The sequence below is a fragment of the Danio rerio genome, chromosome 2, assembly GCF_052040795.2.
Source record: "Danio rerio strain M-AB ecotype USA chromosome 2, GRCz13ab, whole genome shotgun sequence".
Taxonomy (NCBI): domain Eukaryota; kingdom Metazoa; phylum Chordata; class Actinopteri; order Cypriniformes; family Danionidae; genus Danio; species Danio rerio.
Window position 1 is genome coordinate 45,450,318 of NC_141022.1, and position 24,478 is coordinate 45,474,795.

Sequence of the window (24,478 nt, forward strand, 5' to 3'; positions counted from 1 at the left end):
GAGTTCGTTCTTCCGAGGACACCTGGCAAGACCGGTCGCCACAAAAACGCAAGTCCGTTCTTTGCGTTCTTGGAATTGAGAAACAGCCCTTATCTTTAATGAGGAAGTGCGCTCATATTTGCGATTGTTTTAGACCTTCCGATTCAGCTCCCTATGGGAGAAATGACTACACAGGTAGCAAATAATTCTGGCCCAGATTTGGCATAAAGCTGGGACAGTAGGCATTTGACTGGCACTGGCAGACAGCATGTGGGCCAAAAATGGCCCAGGCTTGGCAGAGGTGACACCGACTTTAAAGTGGCTCACAAGACTTGGGCCAGATATCAAATTTATTATTTGGCCTCGAGGTTAAAAATTTACATATGGGCCACGTGAGTCTGTCTTGATCCACTTTTAAAATAAGATTAAATTATTTATAAAGTAAAGAAAAAAATCTACAAATCAGTGATATCTCTGTAAAAAACTGAAAATGTCAAAAGAAGCAGCTGAGAAGGCAGTCTATGGAGACTACAATGTTCATTTGTGTATCCTAAAACTCCACATTTATAATGCCTCTTAGTTGCTGACATTATCTTCAGCAGGTACAGTGTGCAATCTGCTTTGCAAAGAATCCATTGACTCACAAACAGGACCCACTTTGCAAAAGCAAATGTGGTGTCAACAAATAAATCTATTGTGTAACATAAAAGTAATGTTTTATAGATAAATACAGTTCAGGTAGCTTTCTCACAAATAGATGGAGGTGATTTTCTCCTATGCAGTCGGGTAGATATTCTCACAAATGCACTTGGGCCATTTCATACACCAAGGTAGCAGTTGGCGCTGTGGGTCAATTTGTGTTAATCTCCTGTGGAAATAACAGCAGCACCATTGGTTAACATCAGATAATAGATACAGTGTTTTTATTACTAAAGTATTGGCACAGATTTTGCTCCATATGTGAAGAAGAGATCTTGGGACTTCCCCTCTGATTATTTTAATGTTTTATTGTTTTAATAGACTTTTTTTTGCATCCTTTATAGAATATTTAAGCCAGACTGGGTCAGTTGGCATTTCTGTTGTCATCCTGACATTGTTTGAGAATCTGTTCTAGACTGTTCAATAATTTCACACCACATTTTGACATACACAAACTTTTTATTGTTGTCCTTGTTTTCAACCTCCTAAAATTTTGGCTGGAGCTGGAAGGGCATCTGCTGTGTAAAACATATGCTGGATAAGTTGGTGGTTCATTGCGCTGTGGCAACCCCTGATTAATAAAGGCAAAAAAAAGCTAAATGTGTGTGTGTGTGTGTGTGTGTGTGTGTGTGTGTGTGTGTGTTTGTGTGTGTGTGTGTACATGTTTTTGTGACATATCAGAACACTAATCTGTATAATGACATGGGTATGACACAGGTATTACAAAAAGGAGGTGAAATATGAGTTGACGTCCTCATTTCTCAAAAAGCTTCACACAGGATGAGTTTAATCAGAGAGTAAAGCCGTACACAGTCTCCTGTAATAGTTGGGTTTAGGGGTAGGGTGGGGAAAGGGCAACAATACAACATAACAGGATAAAATGAATGGAAACCTATGTAATGCGCCCACTTTTCACCAAAACAAACGTGTGTGTGTGTGTGTGTGTGTGTAAAAGCATGCTTTATATATGGTTTTATTACATTTTCATATATTTCAATATATATTATGATTAATTTTTTGGTGCTGCTACTTATTTCTCAAACACTGCTAGTCTACAGTCTGTCTTTAAATTAGTATTTTCAATAAATCACAGAGCAGACAGAGTGCTGTGTGAAGCAGCACTGGGAATGGTAGTGAAAGGCGGTTTGATGTCTTTTTACTGGCAGCATTGAAAAAAGAAACACGGGCAAACAGAGAGACTTTTATATGTGAAACGGCAGGCCTCGCTGCTGACATTTACACACTGCCTGAGAGAAGGCAGATTTTTGTTCTGAATAAGAGGAATCAATCATTTTTATCCAGGGACTTACAGGGAACTGCGATTAAGCAACTAATTGACTAAATAAGTAGTTTACTTATAAACTGTAATTACTGGTTACAAATTACATGACAAATTTTGTAGTCAGTAATATAATCTCTAACATTACACATTATTCAGTTGTGTAATCTATCTACATTTGGATTACATTTAGAATTTTAAATTGATAACCTTATCAACATTACAAAAACAATATCAAGAAAAAACATGAACGTCACAGCAGTATCGATGCTACATTAAATAATTCACACATCATAAATATAACAGTATAGGTGAAAAGCATCAAGCACTAGCAACATTGCGAAAGCAAAGAATCACAAAAAATCCCAAACATTTGTAAGCAGCAAGTTTATCCGAAAAAATAAAAAACACAAAGCACAAAAAGACTTAATGATAATATGATATAGTCCACAAAAATGTAAACGTGTATTAATTATGGGAATTTAAAAAGTAGTACAAGTATTTGTACAAGTAATTACAAGTATTTGATTTTTTTGTGAATTGATTACGTAATTCAGATTATATATAATCCATATTAACCAGCTCTGCCCTTAAGCATTCCTGTGTTCCAGTAAGCACTCATATCATGGTGTAAGAGTTGAAATATTGCAAATATTTTGATATCTTTGACAATTCAAAACATGAGCTGAAAACAGAGACTGGTGACTCCACAACCCAGCAGGTGGGAATGCGGGAAAAACCGGCTCCTGCTGCATTTGCATCTGAGTCTGCTGAAACTCGGCTTCAACCACCCCAATTCACACATATGGTCATTTCAATGTTTGAATGTTCTAAATTAACCAAACTGACTTTAACTATCATGTTTGATATCATTTGAAATGTCTCAGTGCGACTGGTATAATGGTCTCATTCTCTCAGAAATAGACATAATCAAAACAATAAATATATAACTTCAGGCATCTTTTGAACCACTGTGAAGGGTGTGACTTTCCACAGGCAGCACTAAGTGTGAATGCCTTTTGTTATGTACACACCCCTTTCCTTGAGGGGATTCTTGGATTATTTAAGGTAAGGTTTGAGAGGCTCAGGGCGATTCTGCCTAACCAGATCAGCCCATAATATGGAGCTTGCTCCATGTTATGTATATTTTGAAGTCAGGTATGCATCTTTTCATCTTGGATTTGTCTTTGATAATTTGATGTGTTGTATTGATCATTTATGAATTGACTGATTGAATTGGCATAATACATTTACCTGACCAATAAATTGTTATGTTTTGAATCATTCAAACAGAGTTTGTGTTATTATCTCTAGTAGATTGTGGTAATTTCATAACACCACAGGTTAGTAGCGGACTAGAACACGGTAGACGGAGCATTGCGGCACGCTATACGATGTCTCTAGAGCTCCGACTAACACATTGGCATTAATTCATGTATACTTAGACTGTAAAAGGATATCTAAGGGGATTGTCCTTCACCCAATAAACTTAAAATACTATTTAGATAGTATAGTGATTATTCAAAGTTACTAATAGTTTAAGTACGACTGGTCTGCTTAATTCTATAGTAATGATCGTAATATGATTAAATAGCTCTGTCTGATTTAGGAGGTAGCAGACCTATGGGGACCGCAAAAAAAATATCCTAATCTGAGTAAGTAGGGTTCTGCCTTTTTAGTATAGCGGTCAATCGCCACTGTTTAATGACCAAGACTGACATGCTTGTGCTTAAGAAATTGTATACTCGGCCGGTACAAGATTCAGGATGTTATAGGAATCCCAATGAACGAGAATAACATAAAATGATGAACCGAAGAGAATATTCAATCATAATCTAAACTAATGTGAACGGAAACAAAATAACCTTCTCAATGTTTTATAATTGGAGTCAGATAAAACGAGGATAAATATATTAATATTCTAAACCACCTCATACTAAAATTGGAGTCAGATATGAGTTAAGTTTAATATAGATCAACATTGTGCACTGGAAAGACCGAACATGCAGTGAACCTTCATCCACCAGTGGACACCGTCATTGGACCAACTGGGTGGACCCTACAATGGGTGGCACACCGGAACCGGAACTGTTAATCAGCACTCAGAAATCGGTACAAACATCTCTTTGTAAATCCTATCAATGGTTGACTTTTCCATGAACAAAGATGTTTCACAAGGCTTTGTCCAAGAGTATAGTGTAAAACTGCTCCCTGAGGATTCCCAACACTACATTTCGAATCTCCCTATAGCTGCAGTTTATAAATGTTGCTCCTATAGTGTTACACTAGTGTTCTGCAAAAAATGCTTTTCTTACTTATGATAAAATTAAGTGAGTTTTTCCTTAAATCAAGCTAAATAATCTGCCAGTGGGGTAAGCAAAATAATCTTATCACAAATCGTAAAACAAGATTATTTTGCTCACCCCATTGGCAGATTATTAAGCTTGATTTGAGGAAAAACTCACTTCATTTTGGCATATTATTTCTTAAAACAAGACAATATGTTTTGCTTGTCTAGAAAATGCTTCTTGATTTAAGAACTTTTAGATATTTGGACTAGAAACAACCCAAAAAATCTAAGTAAGAAAAGCATTTTTTGCAGTGCAGCAACAAAACAAGCAACTGCAATTGTTTTTTCATAGCGAGTTTTAATTAAAAAATAAACAAATAAAGTCAGTTTGCTTGTCAGAGGTGAACTAGGATTTGGGGGTGGCTAATTTGAAAATGAAGACATCATATAGGTTACATTCTGTGGTTACTTAACCCTAAATGTAAATACCTCATTTATTTTCCCTCATGTGGCTTTATGAGTTTCTTCCTTCTTCTGAACACAAAAGAAGATATTTTGTTTGCTGCAGATGGCAGAATTTTCCTTTTTGAGTGAACCCTTTAATTTCCTACAAACACACAAAGACATATTTGTGCATACATTAGATTAGTCAGTACCAAAGCCAATACTGGAACTAATATAACTAAAAAGACTTAAGATCACAGTTCAATGATTAGTACACCTAAATTAATATATTGGGGGAAATATTAAATAAAAATTTTGTAACGAGGAAAAATCAAGAGAAACCTAACAATATCAAATTTGGTTGAAATTTTGTAGATTGTAATTTTTTTTTTATTGACTCTTTTGAATGCAGTGGGTGGTGCTGTAGCCTCGCAGCAGGAAGGTCACTGGTTCAAGCCTCGGCTGGGTCAGTTGGCATTTCTGTGTGGAGTTTCCATATTCTCTCCGTGTTCGTGTTTCCCAGTACTAGACTGTGGCTGGAAGGGCATCCGCTGAATAAAACAAATGCTGGATAAGTTGGCGGTTCATTCCACTGTGGTGACCCCCACAGTGAAAATAATTTCTTTTGAATTTAAATATAGGCTATTATCTTTCCTAAAGATGTTTTTTTAATGGCTATAACTGCTTAATATAACAGTTTTTTTCACTGAAAATTTGTATTAAAATATTCATTTTTAAAAGGGGAAACTCATTTATGATGAGCACTATGACTATCATGATCAATGCAGTGTACAAAAGTGCTCAATAGAACTCGATGTAAAAACATGATATGAAAGGTATTATAAACTAATAAACTCTTATGATTATAATGTCATTATTTTGTCTTGCAAACCCCCTGATTTCCACCTTGTCCCACTGTTTGCCCTGCTTATTAGTGTATTTGCTTGTTGTGTTAATACGATTGATTCCAGAACATTCCATAGGCCATAATATATCTGCCTACAAATTTTCAATAAATATTTGATAAATGCTGCAGCAGCATGTTGACTGGCTGTGTGTGTCTGACTGTGTGTGGCTCGGACGTCCAAGTGGGTTTGTTCAAGCAAGCTGTTGAGCAATGTTTTTAATTTGAGAGCGACCTCCATGGGCGTGTCGACTTAGTGCAAATCTCTCATTTGTTCGCGTCTTATCTTAGTTTCTTGACATATTTCAGTGGACTCTGGCGTTTAAACTGAGCAGTGATAAGCGCTTTTCACTTAAATTGACAGTGACCGAACCTGGACGTCTGCAGCGTACAGTAGTAGCTTAACGTTACATGGTAAAGGCTCATCCGCGCAGTCATCTAACGTTAGGTGTTTACACTCAGAGGATCTTTGATAATGTTGGAGTATTTATTGACGATACTTCTGGGTTTCATCTCCGTGCTGCTGTTGTACTCATTCTGCGGACGGAGGCGGTGAGTTTTCTGTTTGTTGTACTACTTTTCGAGAATGTAATGCGTTTGAATGAATCTTGGGGTTTAATTTTGCCTGTGTGAAGCGTGTATTTATCATTAAGTGGACACATTTCGTCCAAAGTGATATGTAGTTGCAATTGAACTCTGTGTTCCTTCATTAGGCTACTTAAGGTGCATTTTAAACCGACAAAATGACAAAAGAATAATTAATAATTCACATCAGTATCTTGTTTACTCTCTCCAATGTCCAGTTGAGCCTTGAAATTGAATCGTCGGTGATGGTCCGAACCATTGTTGGGCTTGGGAATCGTTTTTTTTTTTAACAGACTCACTGATTCTATTACGTAATCGCGTTTATCAATATAGAGTGGTGGATGTGACAAACGTTTGTTACATTAATCTGTATATACATCTCAAGATGTTATTTTTTTCTGGACCATTTTTTTCTGACAGTATTCAGTGAAAGAGAGCATGGTTATTACCTAAAAATCACCATATTCAATAAAGTAAGAGATCGATTTTAAGATTCTGAATCATGTATACCCTACAATTTCCCAAATTGCCAATCAAGTCAAGTCAAGTTGAGCTTTATTTTCATTCCACTACATGTGTGGACATACAGAGGAACAAAAGGTTGTGCTTCGCAGGACCATGGTGCTACATAAGTTAATCATAAATACAAACACAACACTGTACCTAAGAGCTTTTTTTCAAAATCTATGCATTGCTAACCTATACTGAGATACATCACTATAAGACAAATACTTTTACTTGAGACTGAACAATGTTGTGCAGGATATTGTGCAAAAGATGTATTTAAGGTTTAATATTGTGCAAGAGTTGTTTAAGGTTGAAGCAAGCAGTCCAACATGATTGTGGTGCATTTATAGTAAACATCGTTTTCAATATTGATGTAAGATGGAGTTTAGATAAAGTGTCAGGTGCATACGAGAGAAGAGTGTTTTTACAGGTGATTTGTCAAGCCCTTTCACCTGAATGAAGCACAATTTGAAATGCACAATGTTTCCAAGAGACATGGAGTGATTAAGAAAGTGACTGTAGTGCAAATGTGCAACCTGGTGCAAGAGTCAGAGAGATGAGAGATGAAAACTATTATTTTGATATATCAAACTTGTGTACTTTCTGCAATATACAAGATGAAACCTTATTTCACATATTCTATAACTGCAGTCACGTTAAATATCTTTGGGATAACATTATTTTATATTGATCATCCATGTTTGAATATGATTTTATCTGTAAAAGATAAATTTCTGTACTTTCTAGTAGTGATCATGCTCTTGATCTTGTCGTTAATTTTTTGTGTTGCATTTCAAATTCTTCATGCACAAATAAAAGTTCTTAAAGACACTATGTGGATTTAATATCTTCCTTACTGAAAGTTTGTTTATTGTTAAATCTCTTAAACATAATAATAATAATAAGAAGAATATGAATATGTTTCTTAAAGTTTATGATAGACTTTCTCTTAATGACTGAGGCTTTGCAAAGATTTTTTTGTCTTTGCTTTTTCAAGCTTTTGTTATTGTATTTTCTCCGCAATTATGTTATGTTTTCTTGTGTTCTATAAAAAAAGGATGTTACTTATTCATATATTGACCATTTCAATGTGTTGATGCCTTTGTTCCATGTTCCATCCTGCATGTTGTCAAACTATTTCATATCTGTAAAAAGAGGCAATTCAGTCATGACTTGGTGTTATAACAGCTACCATATCATTTTATTATTTTATTATTTATTAATATGTGGAACTTTTTGGACTCTCAGAAGCTATAGAAATTTAAAATGTAAAACAGGAAATAGGTCAGGACCATAGTTATTGTTTACATCTCTAAAAAATGGTCTTTAGACAAAAACATATGGAGCATAAGTATTTATCAACAGTTGTTTTGTCCCAGGTTTGTTTTAGCTTATTTTTGGGTATATCTATTCATAAAAGGATGTCTTCATGATTAATTTTTCTTTGCAGTTAAAAATATTGAAATACATTGGTTAAAAAAAGTCACACTATCATTTTTAATATTTATTGTCCGCTATTCAGCTGTCAGCTAAGCTCTGCAAAATGTTAGAAAGCAATGAATTTTACGTCGAATGTATTCAATTCAATTCATGTTCATTTATACAGTGCTTTTACAATGTAGATTGTGTCAAAGCAGTTTAACATAGTTCTAGTAAAGTTCAGATTTTAAAGTTATGAGATACATGAGAGAAACAAGTTCGTGTTTGGATTTCACAGGTATAGAAATATGTCATATGTAGATATATACATCTATACAATGATGCAATGATTGATTCAGTCTGAATTAGTTTGAATCTGCTTTCCTCCATAACTTCTGTATGAACCCTATAAATGGTTCATTGGAAAGATTAGATTTAATATGACAATTTGTTGACACTTTAGTCACATATGCATTCAGACTTAATTACTTGCATGTTAAAGTGCCACTATTATGCTATTTTAAAGGTAACTATGTTTTGTTTTGGGGTCTGGTCTTCTACCACATGCATCATGAAATACTTTCTCATAATATACAGAACTGTAAAACAGTTTTAGGCCACTAGTATTTTTACTAGTATTTTAAGATTTTTACTTCTTGTTCAAACTACTTTTTATAAAAATGAGCTGAAACAACACAATTCTTGAGATTTTTGTTGGAGACAACTAAATTGTTTTAAGTTCAATCCACTTAAATTTGTTAATAAATTTGTTTTGGGACAACCTTTATGAATTGTGTATAACCCAGCATTATTTTACAGTGAATAAAATAGTTTTAAGTCAAGTATTTCTATCTTTTGCTGTAGTATGCGAGTTGGATATATCAGTTTACATTTTCAAACATCAATTTTGCCATTATTGTAAAAAATCTATTGAGATTTTATTATTATTATTTTTTGCACAAGCAGTCTGTCAGCAGCTCCACACCGAAATCTGACCTCACGCTCATCCAGTCCATCCGGAAAGACATGAATGTATCAAATTGACACAGACTAAATCCACAAAAACTGTGGCAAGAGACTTCACAAAACCACCTGGATTCTACCTGACATTATTATATTTAGTTAATAAACATTTATAACGTGTTTTAGTTTTTTTAAAGCATCATCACTTTTCAGAGTTTTTACTAAAGTGCCTATTACTTTATTCTGTACTCTAGTTTTACAGGTAGGGTAAGGTTTACATATATCTTTATATGTGATCTGCAGGTCAAACAAATGATCAAATGAAATTCCGATCTGATTCTTACTTTTTCTAGATAGCTTTATTTGTTTTGCACTTTGATCTTTGAAACCCTGCAGACCTTTTACATTCACAAACAGCTACATTACACTCTGCATGAAGGTTATATTTAAAAATACATAACAGGTTTCTTTAAAACACAGATGTACAGGATTTATGCACAGATTTTAAAGATTCTAAAATCAAAATTGCTGTATTTGCCTGTTAAAACAAGCATTCCTACATGATTCATCAGCACTACATGTTTTACCACAAAAGCCTCTAGTTTATTTAAGCTAATCTCTTCCTAACTTTAATAGAGAAATTAAGTTTGCCTAATTGTTTTCAGCAAGTATTTACGCTCTCCAACAAGGCAGTGTTTGCACAGTGTTATGTGTTAACCATTGACAGGAGTGTCTTTACAATGTTGTACTTTGTATAGTATATACACTTATTTTTTGTTTGTATAAGTTTTGTTTCTGTCCCACAGATATTAAGTCAACTGAACACACTATTACTGTTTGCAGCAATAGGTTTTCTAGTTCAGTTATTTAGTTGCAATCTCAGAAGGAAGTTTGGAGAACTAATTCCCAAAGGGCCACCCATCCTTTTCTGGTCTTATAAAGTAGGGCAAGGGAAATGTATATCAGTAGAAGATCACACAGACCATTAAGCGATATAAATGAGCCCTGGTTTTTATAATTTTCAAAAAATATTAGCAGAGCAATTCCTTGCACATGTCAACCTTGCAATAAAAAAAATAAAAATTAAGTTATCACCAAAATAGAAAAACTCCAAGTTTTATTTGTGTAGGCTTGTATTGTACAGGACTGTAAAAATAATCAAAAATGTCTCAGTCAGTGTTTTCAAACAGTTAGATTTGATTTACCAAAGTTACTCAAGTGGTTTTTTCACATCTGTCACATCCATAACAAAGCTTTTTCTTCATGAATACGAAAAGGTCAAATAAAATAAAATGAATAATTCTCGTTTAACAGAGAGACAACTCGTATTCTTTTGATTAGCATTGTTTATTTCAGGTTGTGCAGTTTAATTCACAGAATTTCTACAAAGTATGTTTTATACTCCAAACTATTTGGTCACATACATAATGCATGTTTATTTTGTGAAGTTTATTTAAAAACAAATTTTAAGAGGATCACTTGCTTATAATTGACCACAGCTGGTCCCACATTAGCCAATGCATAATTCACCAATCCAATGATTCCTAACTCACCATAAACAACCAGAGCTTCTTACCTCAGTTGTTGTCTTCTTCTTGAACAGTGGTGCCCAAACTCGGACCTGGAGGGCCGGTGTCCAGCAAATTTTAGCTGCAACTTGCCTCAACACACCTGCATGGATGTTTCTTGAAAGCCTAGTAAGAGCTTTATTAGCTAGCCCAGGTGCGCCTGATTGGGTTTGGAACAACACTTTGCAAGACACAAAGTTTGGGCACCCCTGGTCTTGAATCGCACTGTTAGCACTGTTGCCTCACAGCAAGAATGTCATCGGTCCAAGTCTCTAACAGGCCAGTTGACGTTTCTGTGCAGAGTTTACATGTTCCCTCCGTGCACATGTGGGTTTCCCCAGAATTCTCCGGTTTCCTCCCACTGTCCAAAAACATGCGACATAGGTGAATTGACCAAACCAAATTGGCACTATAGATGAGCTCTTAGTCAGCAGTATATCTCTCCATAGCAGTCTCCAAAATCTCAAAACTCAAAACAAAAAGCTCAAACTCCCCACTCGCCCTGCAAATGGGAGGAAGCCCCAGGGCTCAAGGGCAGCATGCCAAACATGCTTCATAATCAATCATCAGCTAAGTGTTAACTCTTGAACCTCATTAAAAACCAAAAAAAAAAGTTTACAGATCTATATTTTCATAACTCTGTGGTTAGTTGTTTTGGAAAATAAATACAGATGTTTCAATATAATGCCAACATATACTTTCTATGTGATTTTATGTATGGAGTTTTTACTGCAAATGTCACATACATAATGCTGGAATTGTCAAACACCGTGAAAAGTAGGGTTTTGTTCTGCTCAATTAAGTAGCTGCTTTACCACAGAGAATGCACTGTAGGACTAGATGGTGGTGGTTTGTTTGATTGTCTTATAGAGGAGGAGTGTGCGTGTGTAATATATATTTAGACAGAACTGCAGCCTCAGGCATTGTTTAAAAGACATGTTGAAATAACATGACTTATATTGTTTTGCATGTTACAGGAAGGACGGTGAACCACCGCTGATCAAAGGCTGGATTCCATTCCTAGGGAAAGCTCTAGAATTCAGAAAAAACTCTCAAGAGTTCCTTACACGACTGCAGAAGGAGCATGGAGATGATTTTACAGTACTTATTGCTGGTACTGATCTAATATACACTTTAACATTTTGTATACTCAAATGGGGCCATAACTAGAATTAAATAGTATAAAATTGTCACACAGCTCCTTTTTGTACACAAGTGGGGTTCCTTTTGGTTTTCCTCACACACACCATCATTTTGAAACACACACTCATATAGTTATGCTAATGAAAAACATATGGTTGTGAAGCTATCGTGAGAATAAAAGTGTTGTTAATAGTTTACAGTCAACATGGGATTTGTTTGAGCATGTTTTTAGAAACGTAAAAAGGAGGGATTATGTTTTAGATTGAGTGGGGTTTCTCAGCCTTTTAGATTTTGAACCTTTTTAGAGGGGTCATATCATGTTTCTTTGGCAACGTAATTTAACTCCCACAAGTCTCCAGAATGTTTCTGTGAAGATTCAGCACAAAAATACCTCACGGATCATTTATTATGTCACGCAGCAAATTATGTCATGCAACAAATCCTCCTTTTAGAGGGGAAGCAAAAACAGGAACCTCAAATATATATTAGGCACCACGTAGGATTTAAATAAAACTTTCTAATCAACACGTACAGTACATAAAACACATACATACACATCTTTAAAATCATCTTTTCATCTTTACTCGCATACACACCTATTCTATTGAATGTTCAAAACAATGAAACTTGCGCACATCATCATGATCTACTTGGATTTTCACACACAATCATCTCTAGGGTTTACAGAGAATGGTCTGAAAAAGAGAAAATAACCAGTGAGTGGCAGTTATGTGGGCACAAATGCCTTGTTGATGCCAGAGGTCAGAGGAGAATGGCCAGAATGGTTTAAGCTGATAGAAAGGCAACATAGAACAATAACAATGAAGCGGATGGGCTAAAGCAGCAGAAGACAACACCGGGTGCCACTCCTGTCAGCTAAGAACAGGAAACTGAAGCTACAATTTGCACATGTTCAGCAAAATTGGACAATGTAATATTGGAAAAACATTGCCTGGTCTGATGAGTCTTAATTTCACTGTGACTTTCAGATGGTAGGGTCAGAATTTGACGTCAACAACATGAAAGCATAGATCCATCCTGCCTTGTATCAATGGTTCAGGCTGGTAGTGGTGGTGTAATGGTGTGGGGGATAATTTCTTGGCACACTTTGACCTCCACAGTCACCAGAATTCAATCCAATAGAGCACCTTTGGAATGTGGTGGAATGGGAGATTTTCATCATGGGTGTGCAGCTGACAAATCTGCAGCAACTGTGTGATGCTATTACATCAATATGGACCAAAATCTCTAAGAAATATTTCCAGTACCTTGTTGAATCTATGCCACAAAGGATTAAGGCCGTTCTAAAGGCAAAAGCGGGTCCAACCTGGTACTATTGAAGTGTACCTAATAAAGTGGCCCGTTAGTGTATATACTCACTGTATGCAAACACACCTGTACATGCTCTCATATGAACTTGATGTATGTGTATGTGCCTATAAACTCTCGCACATGAATAAAACTCAATCCGTGCATAAGCTTCCAAATAACATTCGCGCAAAGATACAAAAAAAAATTCAAATTTTACACAATTAGTTGTGTATATACATACATGCAAGGGATTTCATAAGTGGAGATACATGACGTTTTCAGTGTAAAAGGAAGGCATTTCAGTGTAAAAGGAAGGCATTTCATTTCAGCGTAAAAGTCATTTGAGTGTTAATGGAAGAGATCATAATTTATCACTAATCAGGTTATTGCAAAGCTTATGAAATAGAAAGAATGCGATTAATAAAGGAATTGCTTGTAAATTATAGCCCGTCACACTGTTTGAAATGATATAATGTCATGACATGTACCGTTCTTGTTTGTGTGTTTCTTTAGGAAGATACATAACATTTATAATGAACCCTCTCCAGTACCCATCTGTGATTAAACACGGGAAACAGCTGGATTTCCACACATTCTCAGACAGTGCAGCATCCAGGACGTTCGATTACCCGCCGATTCGCAGTGGCCATTTCCCGGGCTTGAGTGACCAAATCCAGAGAAGTTACACTCTGCTGCAGGGGCCTGCGCTCGACCCGCTCACATTCAGCATGATGGGAAACCTGCAGAAAGTACTTAGACAACTGTTTCTGTCTGGTGACGAGGCTGATGATCATTGGCAACAAGCTGAACTGTACAAGTTTTGTAAAAGTGCAATGTTTCAGAGCACTTTCAAGACATTATATGGGCATTCTCCACATCTGGACCTGGATCAGCTGAGAGAGGATTTTGAGAAGTTTGATGACATGTTCCCTTTACTCATGGCCCGTATTCCCATCGGATTGCTGGGGAAAACCAAAGAAATTCGTGAGAAGTTGATACATTTTTTTTATCCTCAAAGAATGATGGAATGGACGGCCCCATGCGAGTTTGTACAGACCCGAACAGCTCTTTTTCAGGATTATGACACGCTTCAGGACAGAGATAAAGCAGGTAACTTGCACATGCACAAACACGCTGTTCACACTCATAAAAAACTTTCCTTTATGGTAATTTTGCAGAAGATAAATGTAATTCTTCTAGAAGAATTTTAATATTTGGATGTCGTGTCGAATAACCTTTACTTGAATTATTGTACTGAAGATTTTATGCGTCAAAACACAACTTTAAATTTTTTTTTTAAATGCAACCTTTAACCATCAATCAACATAGAAATATGCTTTAATATGTCAGGGTGTCAGTGGAGTCTTGAATTTCAAAAACTAAATTATAGGCCTCAAAGGGCACCTATTTTACCCCTTTTACAACATGTAAGATAAGACTGTGGTGTCTCTAGAATGTGTCTGTAAAGTTTCAGCGCTGATACCCATCAGATTTTTTATTATACATTTTGTCTTGAGTACAATGCAGATGTTTTAGTAACCTTTGGTTTTAAATCCAAATGAGCTGCCTCTTCTCGCCCACCTCTCCATGCTTGTCTGCTTCTCATGCGTTACATTAGATAAACAGCAGTCAGTGATGAAAACAGATTCTGAACTTTACTGTCTTTATTACAAACATGCTCTGTTTTAAAAAATGTTTTAAACTTATAAAACTGATAAAAATCACAGAGAGTTGAAACAGATATTTTAATCCCTGTGTATAGATGTTATTATAGAAACACTGCACCTCTCAATCAATTTGATGGGCTGGGAAAACTTCACTCCTATGTCATGTTGCAGTGGGGATCAAAATTACTGGGATTTGGATCATATTTTAATGTCAGAAAATAAAAAAAAAGCCTTGTTGCGATTATTTTACTCCCATATGACAGTGGACACACTATACATACAGTTCTGTCCAAACAGCTTACAAAAGTTGATTTTCATCATAGGTGCCCTTTAAAAAGTCTTAAATTTGACTGGTGAAATCTGCATAAACTCTGTAAATGTCATATGTATAATCGTTTATTTAAACCTTGTCACATGAAAAGCAATACATTTATAAATAGTTGGTTGAAATTTGCTTGCTTATGATTTAGTAAAAGATTTAGTGTCATTTGTTTGGTTCAAAAACTTTTTTTTATTTCTAGAGATTTCTAGAGTGTTGTTTCATATGGGTTATTTAATGGTCATTCTAGAGACTTGTTGTACAGCCCCATTTCCAAAACAGCTGGGATGTTTTGTAAAATGCAATGTAATCTAGAATCTGGGTGCGTCTCAGTCAGCTCTGTTGTTTAGTAGTCAGGGCACTGAAGCGTTTGTTTCATGAAAAGTCTCATAATGCACTGTGAAAATCAGGGAGTGTTGATGCTCACTATGTTCCCTTAACCAAACATCACAACAGACAGGAGCTTTTTTTTCTTTTCTTTTTTAATAAAAGAATATTTAAATAAATTTCCTATTTTATGTTAGTTTATGGTTTAATTTAAATCTATGTTGCTGGTATATGTGTGTATGTATGTATGCATGTATGTATGTATGTATGTATGCATGTATGTATCTATGTTTATATGTTTATATTTATATGTTTGTATATATATATTTCTTATATTTTTCATTTATTTATTATAATTTTTTAATGTTATTTATTTTGTCATTTTTATTTTTCATTTATTTGTTTTTTATTTTTATTTGTTTTTTTATTGATTATTATTTACATTTTTTAAAAATTTGTCTTAATGTTAATATTTTTCATTCAGTGTGGCAGCTCCTGTAAGTTTTTAAGGTTTTATTTATTTGTTTGTTTGTTCATTTATTTATTTATTGCGTATTTTTGATTTTTTATTATTTATTATTTATTTATTTATTTATTTTTATCTATTTCTTTTTTGGGGGGGGGGGGGTTGTATTTTTATTTATTTGTATGTTTATTCATTTATATATTTGTTGCATATTTAAAATTTTTTATTATTTATTTATTTTTATTTGGGGGGGGGTATTTTTATTTATTTTATTTGTTTTATTTATTTATTTATTTATTGACATTTTTTCTATTTTGTATTTTTATTTATTTATTATTATTATTATTTATTTGTTTTCTTATTTTTTTTTAACCTTTTTTCAGTCTTATTGTTCATATGTTTACGTTCAATGTAACAGCTTCAGTAAGTTTCCAAGGTCTTCATTTTAATTTTGATAGAGAAGTTATATTTTTAAACACATTTTGAAACACTGTTATGGCCAGTTGACAGTGTTTTGAAACCATGTATTGCACATACTAAACCACTGTCTCTAAACTGAAAATTTGTAAAGGTTTAGACGATTCATGAAACCGTGTCTGGAAAGCACTCATCACCACTCTCAGTAATCTAACAACTGAAATCTGACACACAAATCAACACTTATTGTGGTTTTAACATTTGTTGACATGAGCAAACAACAAATATAATCACATTATTGACAGAATATATCACTGCTTTGACTTGTGTTGTTAAATACTGATACAAACAAACTGATTTTTTTAGATGCCACTGTTTCCTCATAGAGAGGAGAATGGACTTGTGCTTACAAGCCTGTTTCTTAGAAATGAAAACAAAAAAGAAAAAACAAAGCCTTGTGGTGATGCAACATTCACTTCTGATTGAGCTGACTTGTCTTAAAAGGAGTCTTAAACATCTGCTTCTGTTTTAAAAGCAGGATTATGGGAAGCAGGATATGACTGTATAAAAAAAGAAATGGTGCACAGTGAACACTCATCATGACTCTGCTGGATTGATTTGTTCTTTTTGTTTTGCACATGCACAGACTCACCGTTTCTTACTTTCTTTCTCTTGCTGTAGCGCATCATTTCGCCATGCTGTGGGCATCAGTGGGAAACACTATCCCAGCAGCCTTCTGGTGTCTGTACCACCTCATTTCCTGTCCTGAAGCCCTGGCAGCAGTTCGAGAGGAGATCACGAACGTGCTCGGAGAGAAAAACATGCAGTTGATCTTCAAAGAGGACATCGCAATCACACGACAACAGCTAGAACAGATGGTTTACCTGGGTATGTAAACTAAATAAATAAATAGTATTACCAAAAGACAATCATTAGATAAGATGAGGATGAGAATCAGCACCTCCAATTCAGAGGCCATGGTGCTCCACCGGAAAAAGGTGGTTTGCCATTTCCTGGTTGGAGGAAAGTCCTTAACCCAGGTGGAGGAGTTCAAGTATCTTGGATTTTGTTCATGAGTGAGGGAAGGATGGAACGTGAGATTGACAGTATTGCGATCGATGTACCGGTCTGTTGTGGTAAAGAAGGAGCTGAGCCGAAAGGCAACGCTTTCGATATACCGGTCAGTCTACACTCCTACTCTCACGTCATGACCGAAAGGACAAGATCTCGCAGGGCACACCCTTATAGATAGGGTAAGGAGCTCTGTCACCCAGGAGGAGCTCGGAGTAGAGCTGCTGCTCCTCCACATCAAGAAAAGTTAGACCTGGGCTGGCCTGGGAACGCCTCGGGATTCTCCCGGAGGAGCTGGAGAAAGTTTCATGAGAGAGGGAAGTCTGGGGTTCTCTCCTAAGACTGCTGCCCCATGACCTGACCCTGGAAAAGTGGAAGAAAGTGAATGAATGAATGAATGAGTAATAATAAACATGTTTTTTCCCCTCATTTGGAAGTTGCTTTTGCATAAAATCATCTGCTCACTGAATAAATATAAATGTAAAATATATTAATAGTAAAACCCAGGGCCTACAATTACTCACTAAACACTCAAGTGAATGATGAGTACTGTTTATGAAAGAGTGCTGTTTTATACTGAACTGTGCTGCTGCCTAGGAACACACACAGAGTTATTGAATATTGTGTCACACAGAGTGTGTTGTAATCATATAAATATGTAACCTGAATGTTAGCACTGTTTGGACCTTTCCTGTGGAATTTAAGAATTTATATTTCACAAGTTTCAAATTACTCTCAATCACTTATTTATCAGAATTTTGACAATTTTCTTACAATTTTGAGTTTTAAATGTATCAAGAGAGATATAAATACAGCGGTGGAAATAAGTATTGAATACATCATGTCTTTTTCCTGAGAGTAATATTTCAAAAGGATCTGGATATTTTAGTAAAAAGCTCAATTTTATACAAACAAAAATAAAACAAAACAAAATCTGAAACATGAGTTCTGTGTAATAACGGCACAATGAAATGGCACAATGAGAAAGTTCTGAACTACAGAGACGTATTTAATACTTTATATAAAGGATTTTTTGGTGATGGCAGCTGAAAGACGCCTATCATATGGAGAATGAACATGCATTACTCAGGTGTGAGATTTTCTACAGACTTCAACTTCAGTGTAAAAATCTTGATGGTTCTGTTGGTCTGGTCTATGAAATCTGAGCTTTAATTTATATTTTATATTGGATTCAGATCAGGTGATTGGCTGGGCCATTCTACAGCTTGATTTTCTTTCTCTGAAAGCATTTGAGAGTTTTATTGGCTGTATTTTGGATCACTGACTTGCGGAAATGTCCATCCTGGTTTACAGTGACGAAGGGCAGAGGGTTACTGAGTAACTACAGAGAAATTTCAGCTGCTGTCTGGGCTTTCACTGCCTTTCTCCACCTCCTTTTCTTCATGTGTTCAATACTCTTTCCCATTTCATGTCATTGTGATTTCTTTGCATATATGAATTTCTTTGGTTATTACTAATATCCGGGAAAAATTTCAAGTACCTTTTAGAAATATGTATTTGACAAAAATGGTGACGTGTTCAATATTTATTTCCCTCACTGTATGCAGCTACAAGTTTATATTCTATAATTCTGACATTATTTCCCCTCAGAATTCTGATCTTTTTTTCTCTGAATTGTGAGTTCAATTCACAGATACTGGTTCAGTAATGTAACTGTTGTAGCAATATAGTAGTAGTAGTAGTAGTAGTAGTAGTAATAATAATAATAATAATAATAATAATAATAATAATAGTAATGGGTGACTCAGTGGCGCAGTAGGTAGTGCTTTCGCCTCACAACAGCAAGAAGGTCGCTGGTTCGAGCCTCGGCTGGGTCAGTTGGCGTTTCTGTGTGCAGTTTGCATGTCCATAGTGTGTGTGTATTTATGTGTGTGTAAAAACATACGCTGGATAAGTTGGCGGTTCATTCCGCTGTGGCGACCCCAGATTAATAAATGGAAGAAGCCGAAAAGAAAACGAATGAATAATACTAATAATAATAATAATGCTATATTTATTATAATTGTCATTCAAAGTAAAATTATTAGAAAATACAGTTTAGCAGTTTAATAGTAACATTGATTTTTAGTTGCTATAATCAATAAATCAATCAATCAGTAAATAAATTAATTCTATTAGTATTATTATACACACGTCGTTTTTAAGAAAATTTACATGCAAGTCAATCAAAATGCTTATGTCAGATAATTATTTAAATTAATTGCTAGTTTGCCAAAATGTAAGATTTTGGTATTTGGGTACAGAAATAGTATGATAATACATATAATATCATTTTGTCCCTTTTTTACAGTTGTATTATTTCTAGGAGGGAATTTAGTGTTCTTCACGACAGTATACCTCTTGTTTAACTAAAGAAATAATGCCTGAATTGTGTAATAAATGTGGAGTTTCAGCTTTGAGTGCTGTGTGTTTTCCTCTGTGCAGAGAGTTCAGTGAACGAGAGTTTGCGTCTCTACTCTGTGTCCATGAACATTCGCGTGGTTCAGGAAGATTTCTGTCTGCGTCTAGATGGCCAGCGCTCAATCAACATGCGCAAAGATGACATCATTGCTCTTTATCCACAAAGCACACACCTCGACCCAGAAATATATAAAGAGCCCAAGGTAACAAACACCTCCAGCTCTGCAGATCAGTCAATCTCAATCCTAACAATCAATTTATAAAACACTAATAATACTGAAAACTAAAAGTGTGTCTTATTTTATGTGAATCCAAAACATTCTTGAGGGACAAAAAGGCTAATTTTTAAAGTGTAATTATTATTTATTTAATTTATTTATTTTAGGTCTAAAAAAACTTCTGTATCAGCAGCAGTGGCTACTTTGATGACAGTTCTGTAGTAATCAATATTATGTATTATTTACATATAATATATTATTATTATTATATCTAAAAAGTTTACAGTTCTGGTTACAATATTTTTAATTCATTGTTTACAATGATATAACTTTCTTTAAAATGGTAATTATACAAGTATACTGATTGTATGACTTGTTTAATATGCAAACAATTATCTGCATCTGAAAAGGTGTGAACCAAATGGCCTACAAGAACTCAAGAGTTTTGACCCAACCAAGCCAGTTGGGTAATCTCTGGAGGGGTCAGCAACTGTACTATTCATTGTTGTTAGAATAATTAATTTTTTTTCTTTTCCATATATTCTATTTATATTATTTGTATATATGTATACTTGTCAAGAAACCCAAAGTTAATGGTGTAAATGTATGCGCTTCTTGATATAATCACATGCTCAACTGTTGTTTCAATCAGTTGAATGGTTGGAATGTTCCAATTGCAGGAATATTGTGCCGACAATGATTTGATTATATGATCAATAGGATTCTACCAAACAGACCTGTTCCTGGAGAGCCACCTTCCTGCAGATTTCAGTTGCAACACATATCAAACACACCTGCCAGTAATTATCACATGGTGTTCAGGTCCTAATTAATTGGTTCAGGTGTGTTTGATATGGGTAGCAACTGAAATCTGCAGGAAGGTGGCTCTCCAGGAACAAGGTTGGCCACCCCTGGTTTAGACCAATGATTAACGCCAATGCTTCTTCATGTTTTTATGCCTGTATAAAAACTGGCCTCGAAGGACTGCCTTTTCAGCAACCAGAATGGAACCTCTTGTTGGGTTTTCTGTATTGTTCTCTTGCTGCAAGAACATTTAAAATCTCAGAAAATTAATCTTCCTAGTCTTGGAATAATTTTTGATTCTGACAATTGTCTTCAATGAAGTCTTCTCCCAGTAAGAACTTTGGTCAGCTTACTTATTTTATGTATTAGAGTCATCTAATACATTGGCGAGCCAACCATGAACGGCTAAGCCAAATGCAGCAAAATGCAAAAGAATAACAAAATATCAATAGCAATCATAAACATTTTATCAAATCTTTCAACTTGAAGCATGAAAACATTTTGAATTACTCAATACTGAATTATTTTTATATATATTTCTCAAGTGATGTATAACAGAGCAAGGAAAATTTTTTACTGTATTTCCCATTAATTTTTTCCTTCAGGAGAAATTCAAATTTATTTTAGATTTGCCCTAATTTAAATAAGTAGATAGATTTCTTTTAACTGCCATGGTCAATGTCTTTACCCCCTTTATTATTATTTTTTAAGGGCTACAGAATAAACCACTATTGTCCAATGACTCGCCTGATTAACCTAACATAGTTAGCCTAATTAAGTCTTTTAAATTCAACTTTTAAACTGTATACTAGCAAAATAACTAGTAAAATATGATGTATTGCCATCATGGCAAAGACTATATTAGTTGTTTAAAATAGTTATTAAATCTATATTATGTTTTAAAATGTTGAAAAAAACATCTGTTAAACCGCACTCTCAATATTTTCTTAATTATTTTTTTACTTATTTACTTTAAAGTTCTTCTATTTTAATATTACTTTCTCAAATAATTGAAAAAATACTACACATTTCAAAGGAAGGCATCATTTAAAAGCTAAACATTTTCCTGATTAAACTCCACCAAGCAGACTTCAATTTAACCATATCTCTACAGTCAGAAAACGATTTTTTAAAACTCCTTTTTCTATGTGTTTGTGTGTGTATGTTCTCCTGTAGCGCTTCCAGTTTGACCGTTTTGTGAAGGACGGCAAGGAGAAAACAGATTTCTACAAAAGTGGACAGAAAGTGCGGTACTACCGTATGCCTTTTGGCTCAGGGGCCACTCAGTGCCCGGGCCGCTTCTTCGCCATGAACGAGCTGAAGCAGTTTGTGTGTGTGACTCTGCTCATGTGTGAAATGCAGTTGCTAGACGGACAGCAGGAGGCGTCGATGGACAACAGCCGAGCTGGTCTGGGCATTTTGCCACCTGCTAATCCAATCCCATTCAAATACAAAACCAGAAAAACATTGGACTGCACAGACAGGGAGGAATGAACTCTGTGAATAGTGAAGAGTTCTTATATAAGTCCATCTTTATATAAAGTAGTCAGCATTTGAAATGGATCAAAAAAGTTTTAAAAATTGTCCAAGGCAAAAAAAACACAAGTGTTGTTCAATAGTTTTAGGACAGCTTTGATGAAAGGTGAGATCCACTTTAAATGTTGACTGCTGTTTATTATATACATCTTATAATAGTGCATGGGTGTTTAACTTTTTCTTTTCCAAAGGGTTCAGTTAAAGATGTGGTCCATAAGCTACAGTATTCACACATTACATTGCCATTGAAAAAGTGTACGCTGCATTTTGTGCTAGGGTTTGATGCACTACTGTGAACTTGTTGCGAGAAATAACGGCTGCTTTTATACATTTTATACATCTTATTTTGTCACTGGCTATATATGATAATTATCTGATGTCCCTAGAATGTGGATGTGACGTTTCCAACACAATCTCACGGCAATTCGTAACTTTTTTATTTAGTGGCTAATTCGTATGAATTCGTACGATCTAATTTGTACAATTTAGTACGATTTGCTTATCCCCCAATGACGGCTGGGGTTAGGGGTGGGGTTAGATGCCACGCCTCCTTTTTAAAATCGTATCATTTCGTACGACTGAAATCGTACGAATTAGCCACTAAACTGGCAAAACGTAAAATACTTACGTTTTCTCGTGAGATCAGGCTGGACGTTTCAGCTCAAAATATCACACAGATAATGTTTTATTACTCTTCACCCCTTTTAGGCTTTAATACAAATAGAGTCCTTTTGGTGACTGTCGCTTTAAATTCAAATGAGATTGGTTTTTTTTTTCAAAAGGGGCGGCGTAACAGATGTCTGCGTGTCAGCATAGAGACAGATTTAAAGGGCTCTTATGATGAAAATCATCTTTTGTAAGCTGTCTGTGTGCGTGAACTTTAATGACACTGTGTGTGCATTCATTGCAGAAAGGCTTGAATTAACTCCACAACACATACATCAAATAATCACGGTGAAAGTTCTTACTGTAGTATTTCTCACGAACGTTACAAGAGATCTGCATCGTTCATGTCTGTCACTGTGCTGTTTATCTGATGCAGCCGAGGCGGAGATTGAGGCACACTCTGACAGACATGTGAAAATGAACTAGTATTAAAGGCACAGGCCACAAAAACAGCTACAGTGTGTTCAGAGCAGAAAATCCAATATTCTAAAAGGTATAATAAATAATCTGATGGGTGTTTTGAGCTGAAACTTTACAGACACATTCTGGAGACACAAAAGACTTATCTTAAATCTTGAAAAAGGGGTAAAATAGGTGCCCTTTAGAACAGCACTGATGTTATCTCTGGTAAAGTCTGAAAATGTCAAAAGAAGTGGCTCGGATAAAAAAAAAAGTGTATGTAGACTATAGTGTTCATTTGTGCATCCTAAAATTCCACATTTATAATGCCTCTTAGTCAATCATTATTTTTGGCTCTAAAACTCTAATGGCAGACAGCTGCTTCTCATGCTTCTCAAGCTGCTTTATGCTAATGAAGGAGAGATCATCACTAATGGGTGGGGCTTTCCCGCTCTGATGACATGTACATAGGGAGAATGTCAATCAGAGCGTTTCTGCAGACTTTTTATTAAGTGTGATTATATAAAATAGAATTATTGTATACCATTAGATTCTGGCTATATTCACATGCTGCTGCCACACAACTGTTTAAACCCATCATAAAATTGATTTTAGCTTAAGAGATCCCCTTGATTTTAGTGATTTTATATACTGCAGCTCATTTATCCAAACTAAAAATTACTTTTTTTTTCTTTGCTGTTTCAAAAAAAATAAATAACATTCAAAAGACCAGGGTCAGTAGGATTTAAGGAAAATTAAATTTTTATGAAAATGATTTCAAATAATACTGTGAACTATAATTTACTGTCATGTGTTTATTTAAAATCCTTATGTTTTGCTCATCAAGAAACATTCCTTATTATCAGTGTTGGAAAGAATTGTTTTGCTAATTATTTTGTGTAAATTACAATGTATTTTTCAGGACTCTTTCATTCATTAAAGAGTGTTAGGACCAAAGATACTATCAACTTTTTGTAAAAAATAAATAAATAAATAATAATTTATTTATATATATATATATATATATATATATATATATATATATATATATATATATATATATATATATATATATA

The 24,478-nt window shown here is 34.9% G+C and overlaps 1 protein-coding gene across 2 annotated transcripts; it reads left to right on the forward strand.

Annotated features, from left to right (window-relative positions):
* Positions 1 to 5,892: 5,892 nt before the first annotated feature.
* On the forward strand, positions 5,893 to 24,359 carry cyp7b1 (cytochrome P450, family 7, subfamily B, polypeptide 1). Of its 2 annotated transcripts, XR_015478769.1 has the most exons (7): positions 5,893 to 6,147; positions 11,615 to 11,751; positions 13,605 to 14,201; positions 16,969 to 17,175; positions 19,804 to 19,982; positions 21,978 to 22,952; positions 23,099 to 24,359. XR_015478769.1 is itself a non-coding variant. In XM_087241213.1 (6 exons), exons 1-6 carry the CDS (start codon positions 6,071 to 6,073, stop codon positions 22,293 to 22,295), a joined length of 1,515 nt encoding a protein of 504 aa, XP_087097339.1. In that variant the 5' UTR covers positions 5,893 to 6,070; the 3' UTR covers positions 22,296 to 24,359. The 2 variants fall into 2 exon arrangements, 1 of the variants encoding a protein (XP_087097339.1); XM_087241213.1 differs by having other exon boundaries at positions 21,978 to 24,359.
* Positions 24,360 to 24,478: the final 119 nt, after the last annotated feature.